Genomic DNA, 26236 nt, shown 5'->3' on the forward strand with positions numbered 1-26236 from the left:
CAGCACCAACGCCGTATGCCTACAGTATTTGAGAAGGAATTTCTTTAGTGAGAGCATTTTGTGTTTTTTTGAATTTATTTCGAGATGGTGTGGAATGCTGCCCAGCATTCCCCTGGTTTAATCCTAGCCTAGTCACAGGACAATTTACAATAACCAATTAGCCTTCCAACCTGTACGTCTTTGGACTGTGGCAGGAAATCGGAGAACAGCGAGGAATCGCACGTGGTCACAGGGAGAAGGTATAAACTCCTGACAGGCCGTGGCAGTAATTGGGCCTGGGTCGCTGGTACTGTGAAGCGTTGTGCTAACCACCACATGACCATGGTTGTCAATCTGTGGAATTTGTGCAAGAGTTAGTTGAATATAAAGCCTGTTTGGTTTTGCTCTTTAATGGCAAGTTTGTATCTTCAACACTGGCATCAACTGTAGAGAAAGGTGTTAGCTGAGAGAGTGACATCCTTTTGCGTGAATCTGCCAAGGGAATCACTAAATATACCTGCCCTGAGATAGCACAAGTGAATTGTACACACTCAGACACTGCATCATTGTCACTGTGGTAACATGCTGCAAGCTTTCACTGCTAATGTAATGGTTTCCCTGTAAGCTTTCACTGCTAATGTAATGGTTTCTCTGTAAGGTTTCACTGCTAATGTAAAGGTTTCTCTGAAGCTGCAATGTTTGGGTTGGACTAGCGATAACGGAGTTTGGAATGTGGGGGCTATCCGGTGAGAGAGATGTTGTTTGTTCTTGTGAGTCTGGAAAAGAGTGTTTTGCCGTCTTTTGCCAGCGAGACTCCAGCGCTCTGGGTCGCGGAGGCACACAAGCTCCAGGCAACAACAGAGCTGTGCTCCTCTTGGAGGAGTGACCTTATAGAGGTGTATCAAATCAAGAGGGGCTTAGAATGGGGTCAGTCCTCTCTCCCGCCCCCCCCAGGGAGAAGAATCAGGAACCTCACACAAGATTTCAAGGATCCAGAGTCAGGGAGGGAGTGATTGGGCTGAGAGCAGAGAGATACAGACTGCTGCTGGTCACAGTGAGAGGAGGGAAGCTCTAGGCAGTGACAGGGTCACCTGGGTGGTTTCTGTGTTCTGGAGATCAGAAAGTCTCGTGGTGGGGTCAAACAGGTGGGAAATGTGGGTACTGACCCTAAAACATGGACATTGCCGGGACATGAGCACCTGAGGTATAGGGAAAGGTTGAATAGTTTAGGACTTTAGTCCTTGGATATGGGTTTGATTTCCATATTTAAGAGAAAGCCAGTGCAATTTACAGACGCAAACACAGTGTGTAATCTGGGAAAAAGTCAACTGACTGTGGCAAGAAAGATGGGACAGGGAGGGGAAAGGGAGGCATTTATATCAAATACAAAAGAGTGTTGCAGTTACTAGGGTAGGTAATGGAAACAGAAGAGAGGAAATTGTGTGGACTAGGTTAAGGCTGGGGCATTGTGCATTAAACAAAACATTGAAAATGATAGGGAAACACCAGACAGGATTGTGTGAGGAATGTTAGGAAGAGGAGTCAGTAGAACATGTAGTTCTGTGTTGCAGGAAGTATGCGATACAGAGAGAGATGATGAGAAATAAATTAAGGGAGTTGGGGATGCAGGAATTCACATTAAAAGGGTTGCTGGGCATCGGTGAGAGAGCACAGGTCCAGGTATTTTTAGCGTTTTTAAGGGGTACAGGGGCTTTTTTATAGAATATGACAAATAAACAGGAATAGGATACTAGGATGGTCAAAGATGGGAGGGTGAAGTGTAGGTTTGTGTGTGTGAGAGAGAGAGTGAGAGATTGGGTGAAGGGATTTAGAATGTATGTCTAGTGCACGTTCTGGAGCAGAGGGTGGCGGTAATGCACCATTAAGCTGGATGCCAACCGCTGTAAAACAAGATACAGACAGACAGATGCAAACACAAGGAAATCTGCAGATGCTGGAAATTCAAGCAGCACACAAAGTTGCTGGTGAATGCAGCAGGCCAGGCAGCATCTCTAGGAAGAGGTACAGTCGACGTTTCGGGCTGAGACGTCGACTGTACCTCTTCGTAGAGATGCTTCCTGCCCTGCTGCGTTCACCAGTAACTTTCAGATGTGTTGCAACTTACAGACTGCGTGTCATGGCTACCAGATAAACATTAACGATAGCTACTGATGGATAAATCTATTACTAATGAGATTTATTGAAGGCTACCTGGCCATTTCTGCTTGTTTTTTTAGGATTATTACCACCGGGTCCACTCTTCATGAACCCATGAATTTCTCAGTTTTCTGCCTTTTGTTTTTAATTCGACAGCCTCGACACATCCCGGACTGCATTTTGAACTTGCCTTTGTCACTGCAGTTTAGTACGAATGTCTCACTGGCCTTCAGCTCAAGAGCCATCGCGGGTTCATTCGAAAAACACCTCATTGCCAAGGTTATGCATTGAAGCTGCAAAACATTAAATTATTTCAAAGGACGACAATGGGGTCCAAAACGTGAGTCTAACTTTGTGATCACTTTAAGTGAGGTACACACATGTCATTTGGTAGCAATAGGATGTCTTTTTTTTTTAAACATATTCACTTATTTTTACAGAGAGGCAGGAAAGATTTATTTCAACAAACAATGTATTTAATCAACAATGTACAGAAAATATATACATTCATACAAAGAGTAGATTGACATGTAGAATCATTAAACATGTACAAATCAAGAATAATCTATCAAAATATTTACACAAATATTACAGAAATATTAAATTCACAACAGAATTATCTACACGGCACCATTTCAATCAGTTCCCCAGTAGTTGCTACAGTCAGGAATTGCCCCAGACTGGGGAGCCCAGCATCTCAGTAACATCTCCCACACAGTGTGAGGTGCAGACGTCCTGTGATCAGGGGCTGAGTGGGTGGGGGTCACGGTAGAGACAGCAGCTGAAGGGAGGGACATGTTCAGCACTGTCCCAGTTCCAGTTCACACTGGGTCAGAGGAGCCACGAGATTCCCAGTCTGAACGCTCACCCTCATTGGAACTCTCTTGGTCCTTGATTTCTGGGTGGGCTTGACCTGTGAAGAAAATGTCACACATCACTTCCCAGCCAATGACGAGGTGGGGTAGTTACTCCCTCCCGAGCACCAGGGACGGGGCATCCATTCTCAGTCCCTGAAATACACCTGGTTTACCTGTGGACATGGGACTGGTGTGGTGCAGGAGGTACTTAGATATATCGAGGGATGAGTGTATCAATTATTAGTAATAATGAAGTAGAAAGATAATAATTAGGTATAACAAAGATAAAGATAATAATAATTAGATATATTGGGCCTGTTTATTCCCCTTGTAGGTGCTCCGTGACCCACTGAATCCTCCAGCATTGTGTGTGTGTGTTGTCCCAACATCGGGCTCACCTCACACCAGGGGTGGGATGGATGAAAGGGAGCTAGACGGAGAGTGGGATGACAGTGAAGAGGATACTCACTGAGATTTCCTGAGCAGATACAGACCCAAGATCAACACCACAACGACTGTAAAGCTGAGGACACTGGCCAAATAATTTCTGGACTCTGGGGACAGAAAGACAGACAGCATTAAACCTCAGTTCACTGATCCATTCCATGGTCAGAAACCCACAACCAGAACCTTTGTGTCTGGAAACTGGAACTCCCTCCTCCCCTCTCTCAGTCCAGCCCCTGTCCAGTCGGGTCCTGGGGCACGTTCTCGATTCCAAGCAGTCCCCACTTCACACCCTACTCTAGGAGATGATATGACTAGAACACAGGAACAAAAGTAGGCCATTCAGCCCATCAGGTCTGCTCTGCCATTCTACTGTGGCTCATTCATCACCCCTCTCAATCCCATTCTCCTGCCTTCTCACTGTAACCTTTGACACCCTGAATAACCAAGAACTGATAACCTCCACTTTAAATGCACCCAATGACTTGGCCTCCAATGAATTCCACAGATTCACCATCCTCTGGCTAAAGAAATTCCTCATCTCTGTCCTAAATGAACACCCCCATATCCTGAGCCTCCCCCAGTATTGGAAACACATCCACTGTGTCCCACTCACTGCTGGCTGGGTTGAAGTCTGCAGAGACTGGGAGGCTGATCTGCCGACTGCAGCAATCTTCAGCAATGCAGTTGTAGGTGTGGCCACTCAGCCCATCGTTCTGCAGGACCAGCAGGGCTCCATGGAAGGTGTCGTTCCCAACGGCAGCGTCTGTCTGCCTTTCCCACCGATAGGTGATCGGTCCGCTTCCGAGAGCCGTGCAGTTCAGCGTGACGTGGGAGGCATTCCTGCTGATCTCCACTCTTGGCTCAGACACCGGCTCTGCCAGGAGAGATTTCATAATGAATTAACATTAAATCCTTGAAAACATTCCCCTCAACAAACCCCCCACAACCAAATCCACTCCACCCCCACAGATTTTACCCGTCACCCACACACTGGGGAAAGATTCAGTCAGGTGCTGGTCGAGGTTCCTTAACATTGTTACAGCCGGGAGAGCAGGTAGTGAGGATACAAACTCCACAATTTATTAAATGCTCCCAATGGCGTGTCTCAAATAGCCTCTGACAACCAAGTCCAGCTCCTGACTCTCATGTACAGCTCAGCGATTAAACCCAGCAGGATCATTTCTGCTCACAGAAGAGCCAAAGACCAGTTACTGTCACCTTCAAGCAGGTTGCTTCGGGCGGATGGGGCTCCTCAGCTGTGAATGGCAGCTCACATTGGAGAAGGAGAACTCTGATCTCAAACCCGCTCATGGGAAAGGCTTCAGGAGTAAATCCCAAGGAGAAATCCGGAACCGGATTGTATCTTCAGTTCAACACTGACCGGCAACTCCAGCGACGCCACGGGTGTCAGACTGTTTCCGTCTCTGCCATGCCTTTGGATTCATCAGCTGATGGTGAGAGGGAGCCTGCTGCATGGACGACAGCTTGGTCTCCGTATTGTAATGGTGTGGCTGGTGTATTCATAGACAGCTGGTCGACCCCGATCAACAGAGGGACTCTGTCTCTCCCTCCTCTTCATGGCGTTGAGGGGAGGAAACTGGGCCAACAATTGCAAGTGGGGATGGGGCGGTGGGAGCTCACACGTGCAAACTCCACACAGAGAACCCTCGAATCTCCAGAACCAAGAGGTAGGGACACTACAGGGCTGTGGGGATTGTGCACGTCCCAGGAGGATAAGAACATGGTTCGCTGAAAGTGGCTCCACAGGTAGACAGGGTGGTGAAGGAGACGTTCAGCGTGCTGGCCCATAAGAGTCAGGGTATTGATTACAGGGATGAGGGCCATCACGTCACAGTTGTACAAGATGTCGGTGAGGCCACACTTGGTGGTGTGGTTACCCTGTTGCAGGGTAGGTGTGGAAAAAGTGCAGGGGAGATTGACAAGGATGTGAGCAACACGAACACACACACAAAATGCTGGAGGAGAACTCAGTAGGTCAGGCAGCATCCATGGAGTCGACAGTCCAGGCCAAGACCTGCCTGGACAGGGAACAGGCTTATAGGGTGAGGATAGGCAGGCTCGGATGTTATTCCCTGGATTACGGTGTGACTTTATACTGATTTACTTCCCGTTACACCTGCTGGTGTTCAGGGCAGCAATGAAGGTCCTCCATCTCTGTCACTCAGATGTGGAAGGATTCTGCATTGCTGTTTCCGTAACAGTTTTATTTGGCGAGTGGGGTTGGTAGCCCTGAGCTGGACCCCTGAACCTGGAGGACCGGTGGTGCAGCTTTAGTCTGACCTCTACCCTTTGACTTGTTTGGCATGGAAACCCAGACTCCAGCTCTCCGGGTCACGGAGGCACACAAGCTCCAGACAACAACAAAGCTGTGCTCCTCTTGGAGGAGTAACCTTATAGAGGTAGATAAAATCAGGAGGGGCTTAGAATGAGGTCAGTCCTTCTCCCCCAGGGAAAAGAATCAGGAACTTCACACAAGATTTCAAGGATCCAGAGTCAGAGATCTGAGAGCTGAGAGATACAGCCTGCTGCTGGTCACAGTGAGAGGAGGGAAGGTCCAGGCAGTGACAGGGTCACCTGGGTGGTGTCTGGGTTCTGGAGATCAGAAAGTCTCATGGTGGGGTCAAACAGGTGGGAACTGTGGGTACTGACCCTAAAACATGGACATTGCCAGGACATGAGCACCTGAGGTGTAGGGAGAGGTTGAATAGTTTAGGGCTTTAGACCTTCGATATGGGTTTGATTTCCATATTTAAGAGAAATTTTGGATGGTACATGGATGGGAGGGGTAAGGAGGGCTATGGTCTAGATATGGGTCAATGGAACTTGGGAGAATACTGTTCGACAGACTACATGGACCGAATATCTGCTTCTATGCTGTGGCAGTCTAGGATACTTTCATAATCCAGTATGGACTGAATGGGCTGAATGGCCTGTTTCTGTGCTCTCGTGCTTTCTAAAACTACTACTCACCGACAACATGGATCTCAAACTGGTCACGGTCACGGTTTCTCAGCTCCCTCCCAAAGTAGTTTGTCTGCACCTCGTACGTCCCCTGGTCACTCGTCTTGATGCTTTGCACCTCGATAACACCATCTCTCCGGAAGTGAATCCGGTTCCTGTAGGACGGCCGGATCACGTACGGACTCTCCGGTCGGTCTGACATCCAGGCCAAGATCTTCAGCGGGTTCGGGGACGTTTTCCCCAGAGTCACCTCGTACTTGTCCTCGCTGCCATGGAGGATGGGGAAGTGGACGGATCCACCAACAGGGACGGTGGTGATTGAGTCCGGGGAGGCCACGGCCGCTCTGCACTGGACCACAGTGGGAAGGACTGGAATAAAACATGGAGAAGTTATCATCCTCACACCCGTTACAGGGAGCAGACTACTTCTGTAGAAATTGGATGGACTTTGGTGTCACCAAATCTTCTGAAAAACTCCTAATGAAGTATAGCCACTGGTTTGGAAATTGAGGTAAGACGGGATAAAGACAATGTCCAGTCAAGATTAGCCTGGGGCAGTTGTGGTCCACACAGACCTTTGAAGTCAGAATGTGGAGCCACCCTTGCTTCCTGTAGAAGAGACAGGCAAGGTTGATCATGACAATGTGTAATCTACCTGGAGATGGTGAGTCTGGAGAAAAACCTTTTTTTCAGGAAAGGTCTTTGAAAAATTTTGGTTCCCTTTATACATAGGGGTTGCTGGAGACAGATAAGATAGAAATAACAGAAAGATGTGAAACACATTGAATAACTAAGGGACAATTGCTTTACCAACTTCAAAGTATCATCTGTTGCCAGCTTGCAGTTTCAATTCACTTTTAACACGTGTACTGTGAAATGGCAATTGTTCTGGCAATGCCGGAATTCAAAGACAGACATTTTACCAGATGGTCAATATTTGTAACTGATACGACAATTCATGATTGCATCAGTATGTTGGGCCCAGGAGAGAGCTTCAGAGATGTTGGCACCCAGAACCTCGAAAGTGTTCACCCTTTCCACAGTTAACTCCCTGATGAGGACTGGTGTTTGATGCCCTTCCTGAAGTCCACATTCAGTTCCTTGGTCTGACTGACATTGCTGTTGCAACACCACTCAACCGAGCGGTCTTTAACCAAAGGGCACACACTGGGGCAAGTTCAAGGGGGCTCAAGCAGAGGGTGGTTGGAATTGGAGCACACAGCCTGACAGGGAGGTGGAGGCATTGGAAAGAGTGAGCAGTTTCAAGTTTCTGGGTGTCAACATCTCGGAATTTCTATCCTGGGACCAAGATATTGATGCAATCATGAAGAAGACACATCAACATCTCTACTTCATTGGAAGTTTGAGAGGATTTGTTGTGTCATAAAAGACATACAAATCTCCACCATAGTCTGTCTCAGCTCGGCTATGAAAGGATGGGGGTTGGGTGTGGTGTGGCTAGCAACAGAAGCTCCAAAGAACTCATCCCTGGAAGAGGAAGGATCTTCAAAGATCAGCTGCATCTGCAGACAACTTGAAAGACTGGCCCAGGTCAGAGGAATTTGGAGAGTTGACACCATATGACATCAAGCCTACAGTGTTTCAGAATGAACCCACATCTCGGCCCCTTCTCCGGAGTGGGATCTCCCAGTACCTGCCAGTATCCACAGGAGCATCTCTGCCTTCCCATCGGAGTGTGGCATCCTCACGGGCATCCTAGTCTCTGAGCTCGCTCTAGTAGGCAGAATTCCGACTGTACAGCATTCCCAATTCCAGGGCTGGAAGAACCTGGGAAGTAGGACAGGACAGTAGGACAGGACACAGTCACCATGCAGTTTCAGCCAACCCCGCCCAAATGTACAGAATTCAACTCACTCCGTTCCCTTAATGTGTGAGTGTCTGTGTAAATGCCCCTGACACACCACAATCATATCTGCTTCCACCCCAGCCCAGAGCCCATTCCAGGCATCCATCACTGTGTAAAACAACTTGCCCTCAACGCCCCCCTCCCCACTCCCCGTCATCTTTATCCCGCGCCCCCTCCTATTTGACATTTGACACTGGCAAAGAAACATAGAAAATAGGTGCAGGAGTAGGCCATTCGGCCCTTCGAGCCTGCACCGCCATTCACTATGATCATGGCTGATCATCCAACTCAGAACCCCGCCCCAGCCTTCCCTCCATACCCCCTGATCCCTTTAGCCTCAAGGGCCATATCTAACTCCCTCTTAAATATAGTCAATGAACTGGCCTCAACTGTTTCCTGTGACAGAGAATTCCACAGATTCATCACCCTCTGTGTGAAGAAGTTTTTCCTAATCTCGGTCCTAAAAGGCTTCCCCTTCATCCTCAAACTGTAACCCCTCGTTCTGGACTTCCCCAACATCGGGAACAATCTTCCTGCATCTAACCTGTCCAATCCCTTTAGGATCTTATACGCTTCAATCAGATCCCCCCTCAATCTTCTAAATTCCAACGAGTATAAGCCTAGTTCATCCAGTCTTTCATCATATGAAAGTCCAGCCATCCCAGGAATCAATCTGGTGAACCTTCTTTGTACTCCCTCTATGGCAAGAATGTCTTTCCTCAGATTAGGGGACCAAAACTGCACACAATACTCCAGGTGTGGTCTCACCAAGGCCTTGCACAACTGCAGTAGTACCTCCCTGCTCCTGTACTCGAATCCTCTTGCTATGAATGCCAGCATACCATTCGCCTTTTTCACCGCCTGCTGTACCTGCATGCCCACTTTCAATGACTGGTGTATAATGACACCCAGGTCTCGTTTCACCTCCCCTTTTCCTAATCGGCCACCATTCAGATAATAATCTGTTTTCCTGTTTTTGCCACCAAAGTGGATAACTTCACATTTATCCACATTAAATTGCATCTGCCATGAATTTGCCCACTCACCTAACCTATCCAAGTCACCCTGCATCCTCTTAGCATCCTCCTCACAGCTAACACTGCCGCCCAGCTTTGTGTCATCCGCAAACTTGGAGATGCTGCATTTAATTCCCTCATGCAAGTTATTAATATATATTGTAAACAACTGGGGTCCCAGCACTGAGCCTTGCGGTACCCCACTAGTCACTGCCTGCCATTCTGAAAAGGTCCCGTTTATTCCCACTCTTTGCTTCCTGTCTGCTAACCAATTCTCTATCCACACCAATACCTTACCCCCAATACCGTGTGCTTTAAGTTTGCACACTAATCTCCTGTGTGGGACCTTGTCAAAAGCCTTCTGAAAATCCAAATATACCACATCCACTGGTTCTCCCCTATCCACTCTACTAGTTACATCCTCAAAAAATTCGACGAGATTCGTCAGACATGATTTTCCTTTCACAAATCCATGCTGGAAGACTTCCGGTAGAGCTCATGGAGTGAAGTCGTGCTTTTGACGCGCTCCATTACCTCTGTTTTTCCTATGTTCAGCTACATTTAAGCTAACCATTAAGGCACCGGTTTTTTTTATAATACTTTGCAACAAATTGTGTTTTTTTGATATTCGGATGTTTCTAAGGTCTGGTATGTCTAAAACGGGAAAGACGGCAAACCTGCGGTACTGATCCTCCTCCGACTGAACCACCGTTAACTTTGAAAGCTATATCGGATCTAATTCAAACAGAAATATCGACTACTATAACGGAGCTGATTGGTGTGGAATTTTCAACTAATTTCCAGAAATTTGCCGATGCACTCGATAAATTGCAGACATCTATTACGGAAAATCAGACGGCTACATCCGATCTTCAAAAATCCATGCAACAAAATGAACGCAAGATGGAGGAAATTGAAGAAACAATTACTGTAATGAAGGAAAAACTGGACTTTCTGACTTTTAAAAACTCCGACTTGGAATGCAGAATGCGACGGCAGAATATTCGCATTATTGGGATTTGTGAAGCTGCTGAGTCTGACAACCCTATGAAGTTTTTTTCTCAACTTTTAAAAGATGCATTTCCTACCTTATTTCCTGACCAACCACCACTATTGGATCGGGCTCACAGACTCCCATTATATTCGTCTAAGTCTGATAAACGTCGGCATGTTATTTTGCGATTTCATTACTTTCAAGATAAGAAGAAATTGCTTCGATTCGCCCGACCTAAAGGTTACATTGATTTTTTGGACCTTCGTTTTCGAATTATCGAGGACTTCAGTAAACAGATTCGGGATCGGTGTGTCCGTTATAGATCTGTGATGTCGGAGCTCTACAAGATGGATTTAAAACCGGTGTTGCTGTACTCCGCGCGCTTAAGGATTCGCACGCCTGAGGGAACTTCCCGTTTTTTCGATTCTCCATCGGATGCCCAGAGTTACCTGGATCAATTTTCACCTTCAACATCTTAATCGCAATTTTTAATTTTCTCCGGTTGACCGGAAGCTGTTAATCTGTTGGGTTTAATATTTTTTTCGCTTTATACGACGGCAGGGTGAGGGTAGGAATAGGATGCTCTGGAGGAGGAACAAGTGGTTGAGGAACTGGTGTAGGGGGCAGGGTTTCAGATTTCAGGACCATTGGGACCTCTTCTGGGGCAGGTGGGACCTGTACAAGAGAGACGGGTTACACTTGAACTACAGGGGGACCAATATCCTTTAAGGGAGGTTTGTTAGTGCTATTGGGGAGGCTTTAAACTAGATTTGGAGGGGGATGGGAACCAGAGTGCCAGAGCTGACAGTGCGGCTGGGGTGAAAATAAATGATGTTAAGAGTTCAAGCAAATCCGCTGATAGAAAGGTTGTGACTGGTGGTAAAAATCTTCTGAGGTGTATATATTTCAATGCTAGGAGTATTGCGGGGAAGGTGGACGAGTTGAGGGCGTGGATTGACACGTGGAATTATGACGTTATAGCAATTAGTGAAACTTGGCTACAGGAGGGGCAGGGCTGGCAGCTTAATATTCCAGGGTTCCGATTCTTCAGATGTGATTGAGGCAGAGGAATGCAAGGTGGGGGAGTAGCATTGCTTGTTAGGGAAAATATTACAGCAGTGCTCAGGCAGGACAGATTAGAGGGCTTGTCTACTGAGTCCTTATGGGTGGAGCTGAGAAACAGGAAAGGTATGGCCACATTAGTGAGATTGTATTACAGACCACCCAATAGTCAACGAGACTTGGAAGAGCAAATCTGCAGAGAGATAGCAGGCAACTTCAGGAAACATAAAGTTGTGGTGGTAGGGGATTTTAATTTTCCATACATTGATTGGGACTCCCATACTGTTAGGGGTCTAGATGGTTTAGATTTCGTAAAATGTTTTCAGGAAAGTTTTCTGAATCAATCTATAGAGGGACCAACTAGAGGGGATGCAATATTGGATCTCCTGTTAGGAAACGAGTTAGGACAAGTGACGGAAGTCTGTGTAGGGGAGCACTTTGGTTCCAGTGATCATAACACCATTAGTTTCAATTTGATCATGGACAAGGATAGATCTGGTCCTAGGATTGAGGTTCTGAACTGGGAGAAGGCCAAATTTGAAGAAATGAGAAAGGATCTAAAAAGTGTGGATTGGGACAGGTTGTTCTCTGGCAAAGATGTGATTGGTAGGTGGGAAGCCTTCAAAGGGGAAATTCTGAGAGTGCAGAGTTTGTATGTTCCTCTCAGGATTAAAGGCAAATTGAATAGGGATAAGGAACCTTGGTTCTCAAGGGATATTGCAACTCTGATAAAGAAGAAGAGGGAGTTGTATGAAATGTATAGGAAACAGAGAGTAAATCAGATGCTTGAGGAGTATAAGAAGTGCAAGAAAATACTTAAGAAAGTAATCAGGAGGGCTAAAAGAAGACATAAGGTTGCCTTGGCAGTCAAAGTGAAGGATAATTCAAAGAGCTTTTACAGGTACATTAAGAGCAAAAGGATTGTAAGGGATAGAATTGGTCCTCTTGAAGATCAGAGTGGTCGGCTATGTGCGGAACCAAAGGAAATGGGAGAGATCTTAAATAGGTTTTTTGCGTCTGTATTTACTAAGGAAACTGGCATGAAATCTATGGAATTGAGGGAATCAAGCAGTGAGATCATGGAAACTGTACAGATTGAAAAGGAGGAAGTGCTTGCTGTCTTGAGGAAAATTAAAGTGGATAAATCCCCGGGACCTGACAGAGTGTTCCCTCGGACCTTGAAGGAGACTAGTGTTGAAATTGCGGGGGCCCTGGCAGAAATATTTAAAACGTCGCTGTCATCGGGTGAGGTGCCGAAGGATTGGAGAGTGGCTCATGTTGTTCCGTTGTTTAAAAAAGGATCAAAAATTAATCCGGGAAATTATAGGCCGGTGAGTTTAACGTCGGTAGTAGGTAAGTTATTGGAGGGAGTACTAAGAGACAGAATCTACAAGCATTTGGATAGACAGGGACTTATTAGGGAGAGTCAACATGGCTTTGTGCGTGGTAGGTCATGTTTGACCAATCTGTTGGAGTTTTTCGAGGAGGTTACCAGGAAAGTGGATGAAGGGAAGGCAGTGGATATTGTCTACATGGATTTCAGTAAGGCCTTTGAGAAGGTCCCGCATGGGAGGTTAATTAGGAAAATTCAGTCGCTAGGTATACATGGAGAGGTGGTAAATTGGATTAGGCATTGGCTCCATGGAAGAAGCCAGAGAGTGGTGGTAGAGAATTGTTTCTCTGAGTGGAGGCCTGTGACTAGTGGTGTGCCACAGGGATCAGTGCTGGGTCCATTGTTATTTGTCATCTGTATCAATGATCTGGATGATAATGTGGTAAATTGGATCAGCAAATTTGCTGATGATACAAAGATTGGAGGTGTAGTAGACAGTGAGGAAGGTTTTCAGAGCCTGCAGAGGGATTTGGACCAGCTGGAAAAATGGGCTGAAAAATGGCAGATGCAGTTTAATACAGAGAAGTGTGAGGTATTGCACGTTGGAAGGACAAACCAAGGTAGAACATACAGGGTTAATGGTAAGGCACTGAGGAGTGCAGTAGAACAGAGGGATCTGGGAAAACAGATACAAAATTCCCTAAAAGTGGCATCACAGGTAGATAGGGTCGTAAAGAGAGCTTTTGGTACATTGGCCTTTATTAATCAAAGTATTGAGTATAAGAGCTGGAATGTTATGATGAGGTTGTATAAGGCATTGGTGAGGCTGAATCTGGAGTATTGTGTTCAGTTTTGGTCACCAAATTACAGGAAGGATATAAATAAGGTTGAAAGAGTGCAGAGAAGGTTTACAAGGATGTTGCCGGGACTTGAGAAACTCAGTTACAGAGAAAGGTTGAATAGGTTAGGACTTTATTCCCTGGAGTGTAGAAGAATGAGGGGAGATTTGATAGAGGTATATAAAGTTATGATGGGTATAAATAGAGTGAATGCAAGCAGGCTTTTTCCACTGAGGCAAGGGGAGAAAAAAACCAGAGGACATGGGTTAAGGGTGAGGAGGGAAAAGTTTAAAGGGAACATTAGGGGGGGCTTCTTCACACAGAGTGGTGGGAGTATGGAATGAGCTGCCAGACGAGGTGGTAAATGCGGGTTCTTTTTTAACAGTTAAGAATAAATTGGGCAGATACATGGATGGGAGGTGTATGGAGGGATATGGTCCGTGTGCAGGTCAGTGGGACTAGACAGAAAATGGTTCGGCACAGCCAAGAACGGCCAAAAGGCCTGGTTCTGTGCTGTAGTTTCTATGGTTTCTATGGCGGAAAAGTTTACTTTCGGTTTAATTAACACGGTTGCCAAACATTTTTTCAACTGCGTCATTCCCTTCTTTTTCCCTGGGGATTATGGGTGGCTTTTACCTCTGCGTCATTTTAAGTGTTTCCTTCGAGGCCTTAAACTTTGTAGTTTTCAAATGTACTTTTTGTAGTTTTTCCTAACTAGTCTATGTTATTTATTGTTTGCTTTTGTTTGTTTAATTATAGGGTCTGTTGTTCGTTAACGGTTTTCTTTATATTTAATGGCTTTTCCTTTGTATTACATCGTGTGTCTTAATCGGGGTACTTTTTTTCTCATTCCTCTAATGTTTTATAACTTGAGCTGATCTTTCTATCTATACACTTTTTTTTAGTGAGCGTATATCGGAAGTCATGGGGGTAGTTTTAGTGCTTACTTCTTTCTGGCTGGTCTGTTTTAGAGTTAGCTTTGGGGTCACTGGGGGTGGGGGTGGGGCTTCACTTTTTAGTTTTTTTCTTTTTGGGCTATTTACATTACCGAAGCATTGGTCGCGTCCTCCTTCCTGTTATCTCTTGTTTGTTCTGTTCCCTTTCCAGGTTCGTGGTCGAACCTATTGTCAATCCTTTTTTCTGCGGGTTGACTTTAGGGTTTATGGAGCCTACTATTAATTTTCTCTCTTGGAATACTAACGGTCTTAATCATCCAATTAAAAGGAAAAAAGTTTTTAATGTATTCCAGAGACTTAATGCTTATGTTTTATTCTTACAAGAGACCCACATGCGGAGGGGGGACAGACTACGTTTTTTTTAAATTCTGGAAGGGTCAACACTTCCGTTCGAATTCTAACGCTAAGATTCAAGGTGTCTCTATTTTTATAGACCCCTCAGTTACTTTTGTACAACACGATATTATTTTCGATCCGAATGGTAGATTTTTATTGGTTAGTGGCCTACTCTTTAATAAAAAGTTAGTTTTGGTTAATATTTATGCTCCCAACATGGACTGTCTGGAATTTTATAAATCATTATTTAATCTGTTCCAGAATTTGAATGAGTTTTCACTAATCTAGGGCGGGGATCTTAATACTTGTTTATCCCCAGCTTTGGACCGTTTGGCTCCTTTACGGACCTTACCCAATAAATCTGCAACTTTGATTAACTCATTCCTCTCTGATTCCGGGTCGATGGACATTTGGCGTTTTCTGCATCCTCAGGAAAAAGATTTTTCTTTTTTTTCCACATGTTCACCATTCCTATTCAAGAATTGATTTTTTTTTATTGACTCTCGTCTTATTTCTTCAGTGGTTAAATGTGAATATGACTCTTTAACCATTTTGGACCATGCTCCACTTAAGCTTTCTATCAAAATTCAGGCTAATACACCAAATAATAGACAATGGCGTTTTAATTCGTTGTTGCTTCAGGACTCGGATTTTGTTAACTTCATGAATGAACAGATTGATCTCTTTTTTACAATTAACTATACAGAAGATATTTCCATGAACATCCTTTGGGATACTTCTAAAGCTTATATTCGTGGTCAGATCATCTCGTACTCTGCCGCTTTGAGGAAGAAGCTGAAGCAGGAGGAGCTGGTAATTGTGGACAAGACTAAGGAAATTGATAAGGAATATGCTACTGCTCCCTCTGAGAAGTTGTATAAACAAAGAACTGAACTTCAAATGGAACACAGTTTATTACTTTCATCCTCGATTGGAAATCAATTAATGAAAACAAGAAGTGAAATTTATGTACATAGTGACAAAGCTGGTAAACTGTTGTCTAATCAGTTGAAGACTAATTATAATAAATTTCAAATTAATCAGATTTATAATCAAAATGATCAACTGATACTTGATCATGCTGGGATTAATCTATCCTTTTTTGATTTTTATTCTTCCTTATATCAATCAGAGTCTCCACCAGACTCTAAATATATGTATGACTTTTTAGATAACCTAAATTTCCCTAAGATTTCACAGGATGTATCTTCTACGCTAGACACTTCCATTACCACTGATGAGATTAAGAATGTTATTTTTTCTATGAACCTGGGGAAAGCCCCTGGCCCTGACAGGTTTACGGTGAAATTTTACAGATTTTTTGCACCTTTATTAATCCCTTGGTTATTTACGGTTCTGGAGGCTTCATTAAAACTCGGTAAACTTCCCAAATCCTTCCATAGAGCGTTGATTTCTTTAATATTAAAGAAGGATAAAGATCCTGCTCAATGTGCATCTTATAGACTAATATCTTTATTAAATGTTGACTCTAAAATTTTTTCTAAATTATTAGCAAACAGATTAGAAAAAGCACTTCCTCATATTATTTCGGAACACCAAACGGGTTTTATTAAAGGTCATTACTCTTTTTATAATATTCGCACACTGTTAAATATTGTTTATACTCCCTCACAAAATGATCCTGAGTGCGTCATTTCCTTAAATGCTGAAAAAGCCTTTGATAGAGTCGAATGGCCTTACTTATTTAAGGTGCTTGAAATGTTTAATTTCAGCTCAAAATTTATATCCTGGATCAAATTGTTATATCATTCTCCTATGGCCTCAGTTCGTACTAACTCTTTAAGTTCACCTTTTTTCCGTCTTTCTCGAGGTACTAGACAAGGCTGTCCTCTTAGTCCTTTATTATTTGATATTGCATTAGAACCTCTTGCAATTGCTATTCAACAATCTCCAAATATTATTGGGATAACTCGGGGCCTAAAGTCCCATAAAATATCACTCTATGCTGATGACTTACTTTTATATATTTCTAATCCTCAAAAATCTCTCCCTGCTGCTTTAGATCTATTAGCACAATTCAGTCTTTTTTCCGGTTACAAGTTAAATCTCAGCAAGAGTGAACTTTTCCCGATTAGTAAGCAACTTCCCTTGTATCATAACCTTCCATTTAAATTGATTAACAATCATTTTTCATATCTTGGGATTAAAATCACCTGTAAACAAAGACTTATTTAAGACTAATTTCCTACCTTTAATTGATCATATTACTCAACTTTCATTTAAATGGTCTCCATTATATTTAACTTTGATTGGTCGTATTAATGCAGTTAAAATGTTTATTCTGCCAAAATTTTTTATATGTATTTCAGGCATTACCGATTTTTGTTCCAAAATCCTTTTTTGACAAAGTTGACTCTAAAATGTCTTCATTTATTTGGCAAAATAAAAACCCGAGATTGGGTAAAATACACTTACAGAAAGCTAAGAGAGATGGAGGTTTGGCATTACCTGACTTTAGATTCTATTATTGGGCAATTAATATTCGACACATGAAATTTTGGTTACTTGACCAAGATACACTATCCATTCCTGAATGGATAGTATTGGAATTACAATCTGCTCAAGGTTATGCACTTGGCTCCATTTTAGGTTCTTCTCTTCCTTTTGATTTGAAACGCCTCAAACAGGTCTGTAACCCGATAGTTAAACATACCTTTGTTTGCGATTCCTATTTTAGGTAACGTATTCTTTCCTCCTTCTTCTACGGATCGTGCTTTTCAAATTTGGAAGACTAAGGGCATTTCACGGTTTTTGTATTTATTTTTAGATGGCTCCCTTATGTCCTTTGAACAATTATCTAATAAATATAACTTACCGAGAATACATTTTTTTAGATATCTCCAAGTTAGAAATTTTCTAAGTACTATGCTTTCTTCCTTTCCAACGCTACCTCCTACATAAATTTTAGATACTATAATTAACCTTAATCCATGTCAGAAAGGTGCAACCGCTATGATTTATAATATTATTATGAAACTTAGGAAAGCTCCATTTGATAAGATTAGGTCAGATTGGGAACAGGAATTGGGTTTTATTATCTCAGCGGATGACTGGGTGCATATTTTACAATTAGTCAATACTTCCTCTATCTGTGCTAAACATTCCCTAATTCAATTTAAAGTTGTCCATAGAGCACATAAGTCCAAAGATAAATTAGCTCGTTTTTATTCTCATATTAATCCTCTTTGTGACAGATGTCATGAGGAGATAGCCTCTTTAACTCATATGTTTTGGTCTCGCCCTACTCTCGAAACTTTTTGGAGAGACATTTTTAATATTATCTCAAAGGTGTTGAATATAGATATCTCTCCCCATCCTATTACTGCTATCTTTGGATTACCTAAAATTTTCAATAATCTTTCTCCCTCAGCCCGTAGAATGATTGCATTTCTTACTTTAATGGCGAAAAGATGTATTTTACAACATTGGAAAGAGACTAATGTTCCAACTACGTTCTTTTGGTTTTCCCAGATGATACTATGCTTAAATTTGGAGAAAATTAGAAGTAACCTTTATGATTCTTCAGCTAAATTTGAACAGACCTGGAGATCTTTTATTCAACATTTTCATTTAATGTAATTTTTTTTCTCTCTCTTGGTTCATATTTACATTCCCTTCTTGGTTTTTAACTGTTTTTAATGGAGGTCGGGTTTGAGGACATGATTGTTTTAAGTTGTCTAACTCTACTTGATTCCTGGTTAGCCCATTGCTTTGCTTTTGCTTTTTAGATTAGTTGCACGGTGGTTTTTTTTGGGGGGGGGGTTTGGCTTTTTTTTTCCCTTTTCTTATTGATATAGATAAAAATTAGTATACTATTATACTACCTAGTTATTTTATACTTAAACTGCACTCTTTGTACTAATTTTTTCTGTATTAATATTTCCTGTAAAGTTATATTGTAACAGTGTATTAGTGCCTATATGGTTTACCTTGTGTACTAATTTAATAAAAAGACTTTTTTTAAAAATCCATGCTGAATTTGTCCGATAATTTCACTGCTTTCCAAATGTGCTGTTATCACATCTTTGATAACTGATTCTACCACTTTCCCCACCACCAATGTTAGGCTAACCGGTCTATAATTCCCCAGTTTCTCTCTCCCTCCTTTTTTAGAAAACGGGGTTACATTAGCCACCCTCCAATCCTCAGGAATTTGTCTAGAATCTAAAGAGTTTTGAAAAATTATCACTAATGCATCCACTATTTCTTGGGCTACTTCCTTAAGCACTCTGGGACGCAGACCATCTGGCCCTGGGGATTTATCTGCCTTCAATCCCTTCAATTTACCTAACACCACTTCCCTACTAACATGTATTTCGCTCAGTTCCTCCATCTCATTGGACCCTCTGTCCCCTACTATTTCTGGAAGATTATTTATGTCCTCCTAAGTGAAGACAGAACCAAAGTAGTTATTCAATTGGTCTGCCATGTCCTTGCTCCCCATAATCAATTCACCTGTTTCTGTCTGTAGGGGACCTACATTTGTCTTAACCAATCTTTTTCTTTTCACATATCTATAAAAGCTTTCACAGTCAGTTTTTATGTTCCTTGCCAGTTTACTCTCATAATCTTTTTTCCCTTCCTTATTAAGCCCTTTGTCCTCCTCCGCTGGATTCTGAATTTCTCCCAGTCCTCAGGTGAGCCACTTCTTCTGGCTAATTTGTATGCTTCTTCTTTGGAATTGATACTATCCCTAATTTCCCTTGTCAGCCATGGGTGCACTACCTTCCCTGATCTATTCTTTTGCCAAACTGGGATGAACAATTGTTGTAGTTCATCCATGCAACCTTTAAATGCTTGCCATTGCATATCCACCGTCAATCCTTTAAGTGTCATTTGCCAGTCTATCTTAGCTAATTCACATCTCATACCTTCAAAGTTACCCTTCTTTAAGTTCAGAACCTTTGTTTCTGAATTAACTATGTCACTCTCCATCTTAGTGAAGAATTCCACCATATTATGGTCACTCTTACCCAAGAGGCCTCTCACGACAAGATTGCTAAATAACCCTTCCTCATTGCTTAATAGCCTGCTCTCTAGCTGGTTCCTTGACATGTTGGTTCAAAAAACCATCCCGCATACATTCCAAGAAATCCTCTTCCTCAGCACCTTTACCAATTTGGTTCACCCAATCTACATGTAGATTGAAGTCACTCATTATAACTGCTGTTCCTTTATTGCGCACATTTCTAATTTCCTGTTTAATACCATCTCCGACCTCACTACTACTGTTAGGTGGCCTGTACACAACTCCCACCAGCGTTTTCTGCCCCTTAGTGTTATGCAGCTCTACCCATATCGATTCAAAATCCTCCTAGCTAACGTCCTTCTTTTCTATTGCGTTAATCTCCTCTCTAACCAGCAATGCTACCCCACCTCCTTTTCTTTCATGTCTGTCCCTCCTGAATATCGAATATTCCTGAATGTTGAGCTCCCATCCTTGGTCACCCTGGAGCCATGTTTCTGTGATCCCAACTATATCATATTCATTAATAACAATCTGCACTTTTAATTCATCCACCTAGTTATGAATGCTCCTTGCAATGACACACTAAGCCTTCAGGCTTGCTTTTACAACTCTCTTAGCCCTTATACAATAATGTTGAAAAGTGGCCCTTTTTGATTTTTGCCCTGAATTTGCCGGCCTGTCACTTTTATTTTTCACTTTACGACTTTTTGCTTCTACCCTCATTTTACACCCCTCTGTCTCTCTGCACTGGTTCCCATCCCCCTGTTGTGAACTGATCTCCTCTCTCCTCATCTCTTTAATTTGATTCCCACCCGCCAACCATTCTAGTTTAAAGTCACCTCAGTAGCCCTCGCTAATCTCCCTGCCGGGATATTGCTCCCCCTGGGATTCGAGTGTAACCCGTCCTTTTTGTACAGGTCACACCTGCGCCAAAAGAGGTCCCAATGATCCAAAAACTTGAATCCCTGCCCCCTGCCCAATCCCTCAGCCACGAATTTATCCTCCACCTCATCGCATTCCTACTCTCACTGTCGCGTGGCACAGGCAGTAATCCCGAGATTACTACCTTTGCAGTCCTTTTTCTCAACTCCCTTCCTGACTCCCTATGTTCTCCTTTCAGGGCCTCTTCCTTTTTCCTACCTATGTACCTATATGTACCACGACCTCTGGCTCCTCACCCTCCCATTTCAGGATATCCTGGACACGATCAGATATATCCCGAACCCTGGCACCAGGGAGGTAAACTACCATCCGGATCTCTGGACTGCGTCCACAGAATTGCCTATCTGACTCCCTTACTATCGAGTCCCCTATTACAACTGCCCTCCTCTTCCTTTCTCTACCCTTCTGAGCTACAGGGCCAGACTCTGTGCCAGAGGCACGGCCACTGTCGCTTCCCCTGGGTAAACATAGAAACATAGAAAATAGGTGCAGGAGTAGGCCATTCGGCCCTTCGAGCCTGCGCCGCCATTTATTATGATCATGGCTGATCATCCAACTCAGAACCCCGCCCCAGCCTTCCCTCCATACCCCCTGATCCCCGTAGCCACAAGGGCCATATCTAACTCCCTCTTAAGTATAGCCAATGAACTGGCCTCAACTGTTTCCTGTGGCAGAGAATTCCACAGATTCACCACTCTCTGTGTGAAGAAGTTTTTCCTAATCTCGGTCCTAAAAGGCTTCCCCTTTATCCTCAAACTGTGACCCCTCGTTCTGGACTTCCCCAACATCGGGAACAATCTTCCTGCATCTAGCCTGTCCAATCCCTTTAGGATTTTATACGTTTCCAACGAGTATAAGCCTAGTCGATCCAGTCTTTCATCATATGAAAGTCCTGCCATCCCAGGAATCAATCTGGTGAACCTTCTTTGTACTCCCTCTATGGCAAGGATGTCTTTCCACAGATTAGGGGACCAAAACTGCACACAATACTCCAGGTGTGGTCTCACCAAGGCCTTGTACAACTGCAGTAGTACCTCCCTACTCCTGTACTCGAATCTTCTCACTATAAATGCCAGCATACCATTCGCCTTTTTCACCGCCTGCTGTACCTGCATGCCCACTTTCAATGACTGGTGTATAATGACACCCAGGTCTCGTTTCACCTCCCCTTTTCCTAATCGGCCACGATTCAGATAATAATCTGTTTTCCTATTTTTGCCACCAAAGTGGATAACTTCACATTTATCCACATTAAATTGCATCTGCCATGAATTTGCCCACTCACCCAACCTATCCAAGTCACTCTGCATCCTCTTAGCATCCTCCTCACAGCTAACACTGCCACCCAGCTTCGTGTCATCTGCAAACTTGGAAATGCTGCATTTAATTCCCTCATCCAAGTCATTAATATATATTGTAAACAACTGGGGTCCCAGCACTGAGCCTTGCGGTACCCCACTAGTCACTGCCTGCCATTCTGAAAAGGCCCCGTTTATTCCCACTCTTTGCTTCCTGTCTGCTAACCAATTCTCCATCCACATCAATACTTTACCCCCAATACAGTGTGCTTTAAGTTTGCACACTAATCTCCTGTGTGGGACCTTGTCAAAAGCCTTTTGAAAATCCAAATATACCACATCCACTGGTTCTCCCCTATCCACTCTACTAGTTACATCCTCAAAAAATTCTATGAGATTCGTCAGACATGATTTTCCTTTCAGAAATCCATGCTGACTTTGTCCGATGATTTCACCGCTTTCCAAATGTGCTATTATCACATCTTTGATAACTGACTCCAGCAGTTTCCCCACCACCGACGTTAGGCTAACCAGTCTATAATTCCCTGGTTTCTCTCTCCCTCCTTTTTTAAAAAGTGTGGTTACATTAGCCACCCTCCAATCCTCAGGAACTAGTCCAGAATCTAATGAGTTTTGAAAAATTATCACTAATGCATCCACTATTTCTTGGGCTACTTCCTTAAGCACTCTGGGATGCAGACCATCTGGCCCTGGGGATTTATCTGCCTTCAATCCCTTCAATTTACCTAACACCACTTCCCTACTAACATGTATTTCGCTCAGTTCCTCCATCTCACTGGACCCTCTGTCCCCTACTATTTCTGGAAGATTATTTATGTCCTCCTTAGTGAAGACAGAACCAAAGTAATTATTCAATTGGTCTGCCATGTCCTTGCTCCCCATAATCAATTCACCTGTTTCTGTCTGTAGGGGACCTACATTTGTCTTTACCAGTCTTTTCCTTTTTACATATCTATAAAAGCTTTTACAGTCAGTTTTTATGTTCCCTGCCAGTTTTCTCTCATAATCTTTTTTCCCCTTCCTAATTAAGCCCTTTGTCCTCCTCAACAAAGGTGTCCCTCCCAACAGTACTCAAACAGGAGTACCTATTGTTAAGGGGCACAGCCACCGCGGTACTCGCTATTACCTGACTGTTCCCCTTCACCTTCCTAACCGTGACCCACTTTTCTGTCTCCCGTGGCCCCGGTGTGACCACCTGCCTGTAACCCCTCTCTATCAACTCCTCACTCTCCCTGACCAGACGAAGGTCATCGAGCTGCGGCTCCAGTTCCCTAACGCGGTCCCTTAGGAGCTGCATCTCGATGCACCTGGCGCAGATGTGGACGTCCGGGAGGCTTGGAGACTCCAGGACCTCCCACATCCGGCACCGAGAACAACAAGCTGCCCTCACACTCATACTGCCCCTCTCCTCAAATAACAACAGAAAATGAACACCAAGCCTTCTTCGCCTCGCCCGTTTCCACCCAAACCCGTTGAGCCGAAGCCCTTAAGCCTTCATTCTGCTCCCGGCTCACTCCGCAACCCGCAAACTCCGCTGCCCGCTGTATGAGGCTCTGTTCCTTTTAAATCTGCCATGCTTCACTGCCCGCCGTCACATGCCTGCGCAGTCCCGCCTCTCTGAACGCCGATGGGAAAAAACTGAAACATTCAAAAGTGGCTTCTTCCGCACTCCCGCTCCGACTCTCAGACATCCTCCTCCGACTGACCGCCAACCCTAATTATTTCGAGATCCGCCCCAGAAGCCCTCGACACCCAATTCCAGCCTTGTGAGCAATTAATCTTCTAACCAGGACCTCTTTCCCCGGAGGAAACCCGGACGGTCCTGGGCAGAACCGATTAACTCCTTACAGACCGCGGTGGGACTTGAACCCGGCTCTCGGCGCTACGCGAACCACTACACTACCGCGGCTAGCGAGTTCCCAGCGGGGCTGCGGGTCCGTGATGGTGCGCAGGGTGTCGGGGATAATGGTCACTCACCGGTCCGCGGACACGCTCCGCTCACGGCCTAATCCTGTTTCACAGCAACCCGCGTTCCGTGATGATCTGAAATTGAATATCCCCGCGTTGTTATGTGATTTGTTCAAATTCAGCCAATGATCAGAGAAATACGGCTGGTGTAACCCGCATTATCCAATTACGTCCCGGCTAGGCAATCGATTTAAACGTCTCGCCCCTACCCTAAAAAGGTACTGTACTGAAAAAGAACTAGCACTACTTCCTCCTGATGCCTGAGAAATTTTCAGAGGCTGGAAACCCGGAGCAGTAAACACAGACTGCTGGAGGAACTCAGCAGGTCAGGCAGAGCACAGTGAGGTCTCCGTCGGTCAGTGTCAACCATGGATGTTGCGTCCGACTTGTCCGGATACGCGAGCCGGGGCAGTACAATACAGAGAGCAATCTGCTGCCCGTGTAGCAGCCCCGCAGCCACCCCCACCCCTCTCCACACAACGGCAGAGACTCTCACCAGCAGCGTCGCAAAAGTCGCCAGTCAGCGTCCAACTCGTCGCAGGACTGCCTGCAGCTCACATGGATCACTTGTGTTGACAGCTCATTCCATACTCTCACGACCCTCTGAATGAAGAAGTTTCCCCTCATATTCCCTTTAGACTTCTCACCTATCACCCTTAACCCATGACCTCTCGTTGTAGTCCCACCCACCCTCAGTAGAAAAGCCTGCTTGCATTTACCCTAAATATACCCCTCATAATTCGTATACCTCATCAAATCCCCTCTCAATCTTCTACGCTCTAAAGAATAAAGTCCTAATCTTTCCTGAGAACTCAGACCCGGCAACATCCTTGTCAATTTTCTCTGCACTCTTTCAAACTTTATTACATCTTTCCTGTATGTAACTGACCAAAACTGCACTTAATATTCCAAATTAGGCCTCACCAACGGCTTAACAGCCCATCTCTTGAACAAAACTTTGATTTATGAAGGCCAATGTGACAAAAGTTTTCTTCATGACCCAGTCTACCTGTGACGCTATTTTCAGTGAATTATGGACCTGTATTGCCAGACCCCTCTGTTCTACCACACTCCCCAGTGCTCTACTGTTCGCTGTGTAAGACCTACTGTGGTTTGTCCTACCGAAACGAAAACAGCTTGCACCTGCCGGCATTAAATTCCATCTGACACTTTTCAGCTGACCCAGATCCTGCTCAAGCTCCGATGGTCGTCCTTGACCTGACCACACACCAGCCATGCTGACGATCCGTAATCAGCCCTCGTCTATCCAAATGCCAATATCCGATGCCTTAGAATATCTTCCAATAACTTTCCCACCAATGATGTTAGAGTCACTGGCCTATAATTTCCTGGTTTATGCTTAGACCTTTTTTTGAGCAGCCGAACAACATTGGCTGGCAGAACTGCCAATCCTACCCCTCCACAACAGCAGCTGACAGAGTACCTCTCTCGTTGCTGAGGATAATTTAAATATCTCTGCTGTGGCTCCGGCAGTTTCTGCACTTGCCTCCCATGGGGTCTGAGGGAGCTTCTGGGGATTTATCCGCCCTGACTTGCCACAGGACAGTAAGCACCTGCTCATCTGTATAGGGTCTATGAAGCTGATGTCACTTTGCTTCGCTTCTGTAGAATCTGTGTCTGGCTTCAAGTGGACGGGGCCTGGGAAATGAATATTCAAGTTTATACGTCCTATCGAAAGGACAGACAGAGGGGGTGGGGTGGCTCTGTTGGTGAGGAATGAAGTTCAGTCCCTTGCGAGGGGGGTTATTGAATCAGGAGACGTAGAGTCAGTATGGATAGAACTGAGAAATTCTAAGGGTAGAAAGACCCTAATGGGAGTTATCTACAGACCCCCAAACAGTAGTCTGGATGTAGGGTGTAAGTTAAATAAAGAGTTAAAATTGGCATGTCGCAAAGGTAATGCTACAGTTGTTATGGGGGATTTCAACATGCAGGTAGACTGGAGGAATCAGGTTGGTACTGGACCCCAAGAAAGGGAGTTTGTGGAGTCCCTCCGAGATGGATTCTGAGAACAGCTTGTACTGGAGCCTACCAGAAAGAACGCAATTCTAGATTTAGTGTTGTGCAATGAACTGGATTCGATCAGGGACCTCGAGGTAAACAAGCCGTCAGGAGGTAGTGACCATAATACGTTAAGTTTTAATCTACAATTTGAGAGGGAGAAGAGAAAC

The 26236-nt window shown here is 44.3% G+C and overlaps 1 protein-coding gene across 1 annotated transcript; it reads right to left on the reverse strand.

The window, feature by feature from the left end:
• Positions 1 to 2668: 2668 nt before the first annotated feature.
• Positions 2669 to 24179, reverse strand: LOC140198324 (matrix-remodeling-associated protein 5-like). Its single transcript, XM_072259416.1, has 6 exons — positions 24054 to 24179; positions 8077 to 8210; positions 6432 to 6791; positions 4054 to 4314; positions 3463 to 3547; positions 2669 to 3049 (listed from the first exon to the last, which is right to left on the reverse strand). Exons 2-6 carry the CDS (start codon positions 8135 to 8137, stop codon positions 3007 to 3009), a joined length of 810 nt encoding a protein of 269 aa, XP_072115517.1. The 5' UTR covers positions 8138 to 8210; positions 24054 to 24179; the 3' UTR covers positions 2669 to 3006.
• Between the last annotated feature and the right edge of the window lie 2057 nt (positions 24180 to 26236).

This window comes from Mobula birostris, chromosome 5 (assembly GCF_030028105.1).
Source record: "Mobula birostris isolate sMobBir1 chromosome 5, sMobBir1.hap1, whole genome shotgun sequence".
NCBI classification, from domain to species: domain Eukaryota; kingdom Metazoa; phylum Chordata; class Chondrichthyes; order Myliobatiformes; family Myliobatidae; genus Mobula; species Mobula birostris.

Excerpts from the sequence above, each read along its gene's own strand:
- LOC140198324 (XM_072259416.1), bottom strand. The coding sequence starts at position 8,137 with ATGCCCGTGAGGATGCCACACTCCGATGGGAAGGCAGAGATGCTCCTG. Across the intron at positions 4,315-6,431 it reads GTTTGAGATCCATGTTGTCG|AGCCGGTGTCTGAGCCAAGA; the intron begins GTGAGTAGTAGT and ends CTCTCCTGGCAG. Across the intron at positions 3,050-3,462 it reads TATCTGCTCAGGAAATCTCA|GTCAAGCCCACCCAGAAATC; the intron begins GTGAGTATCCTC and ends TTTTCTTCACAG.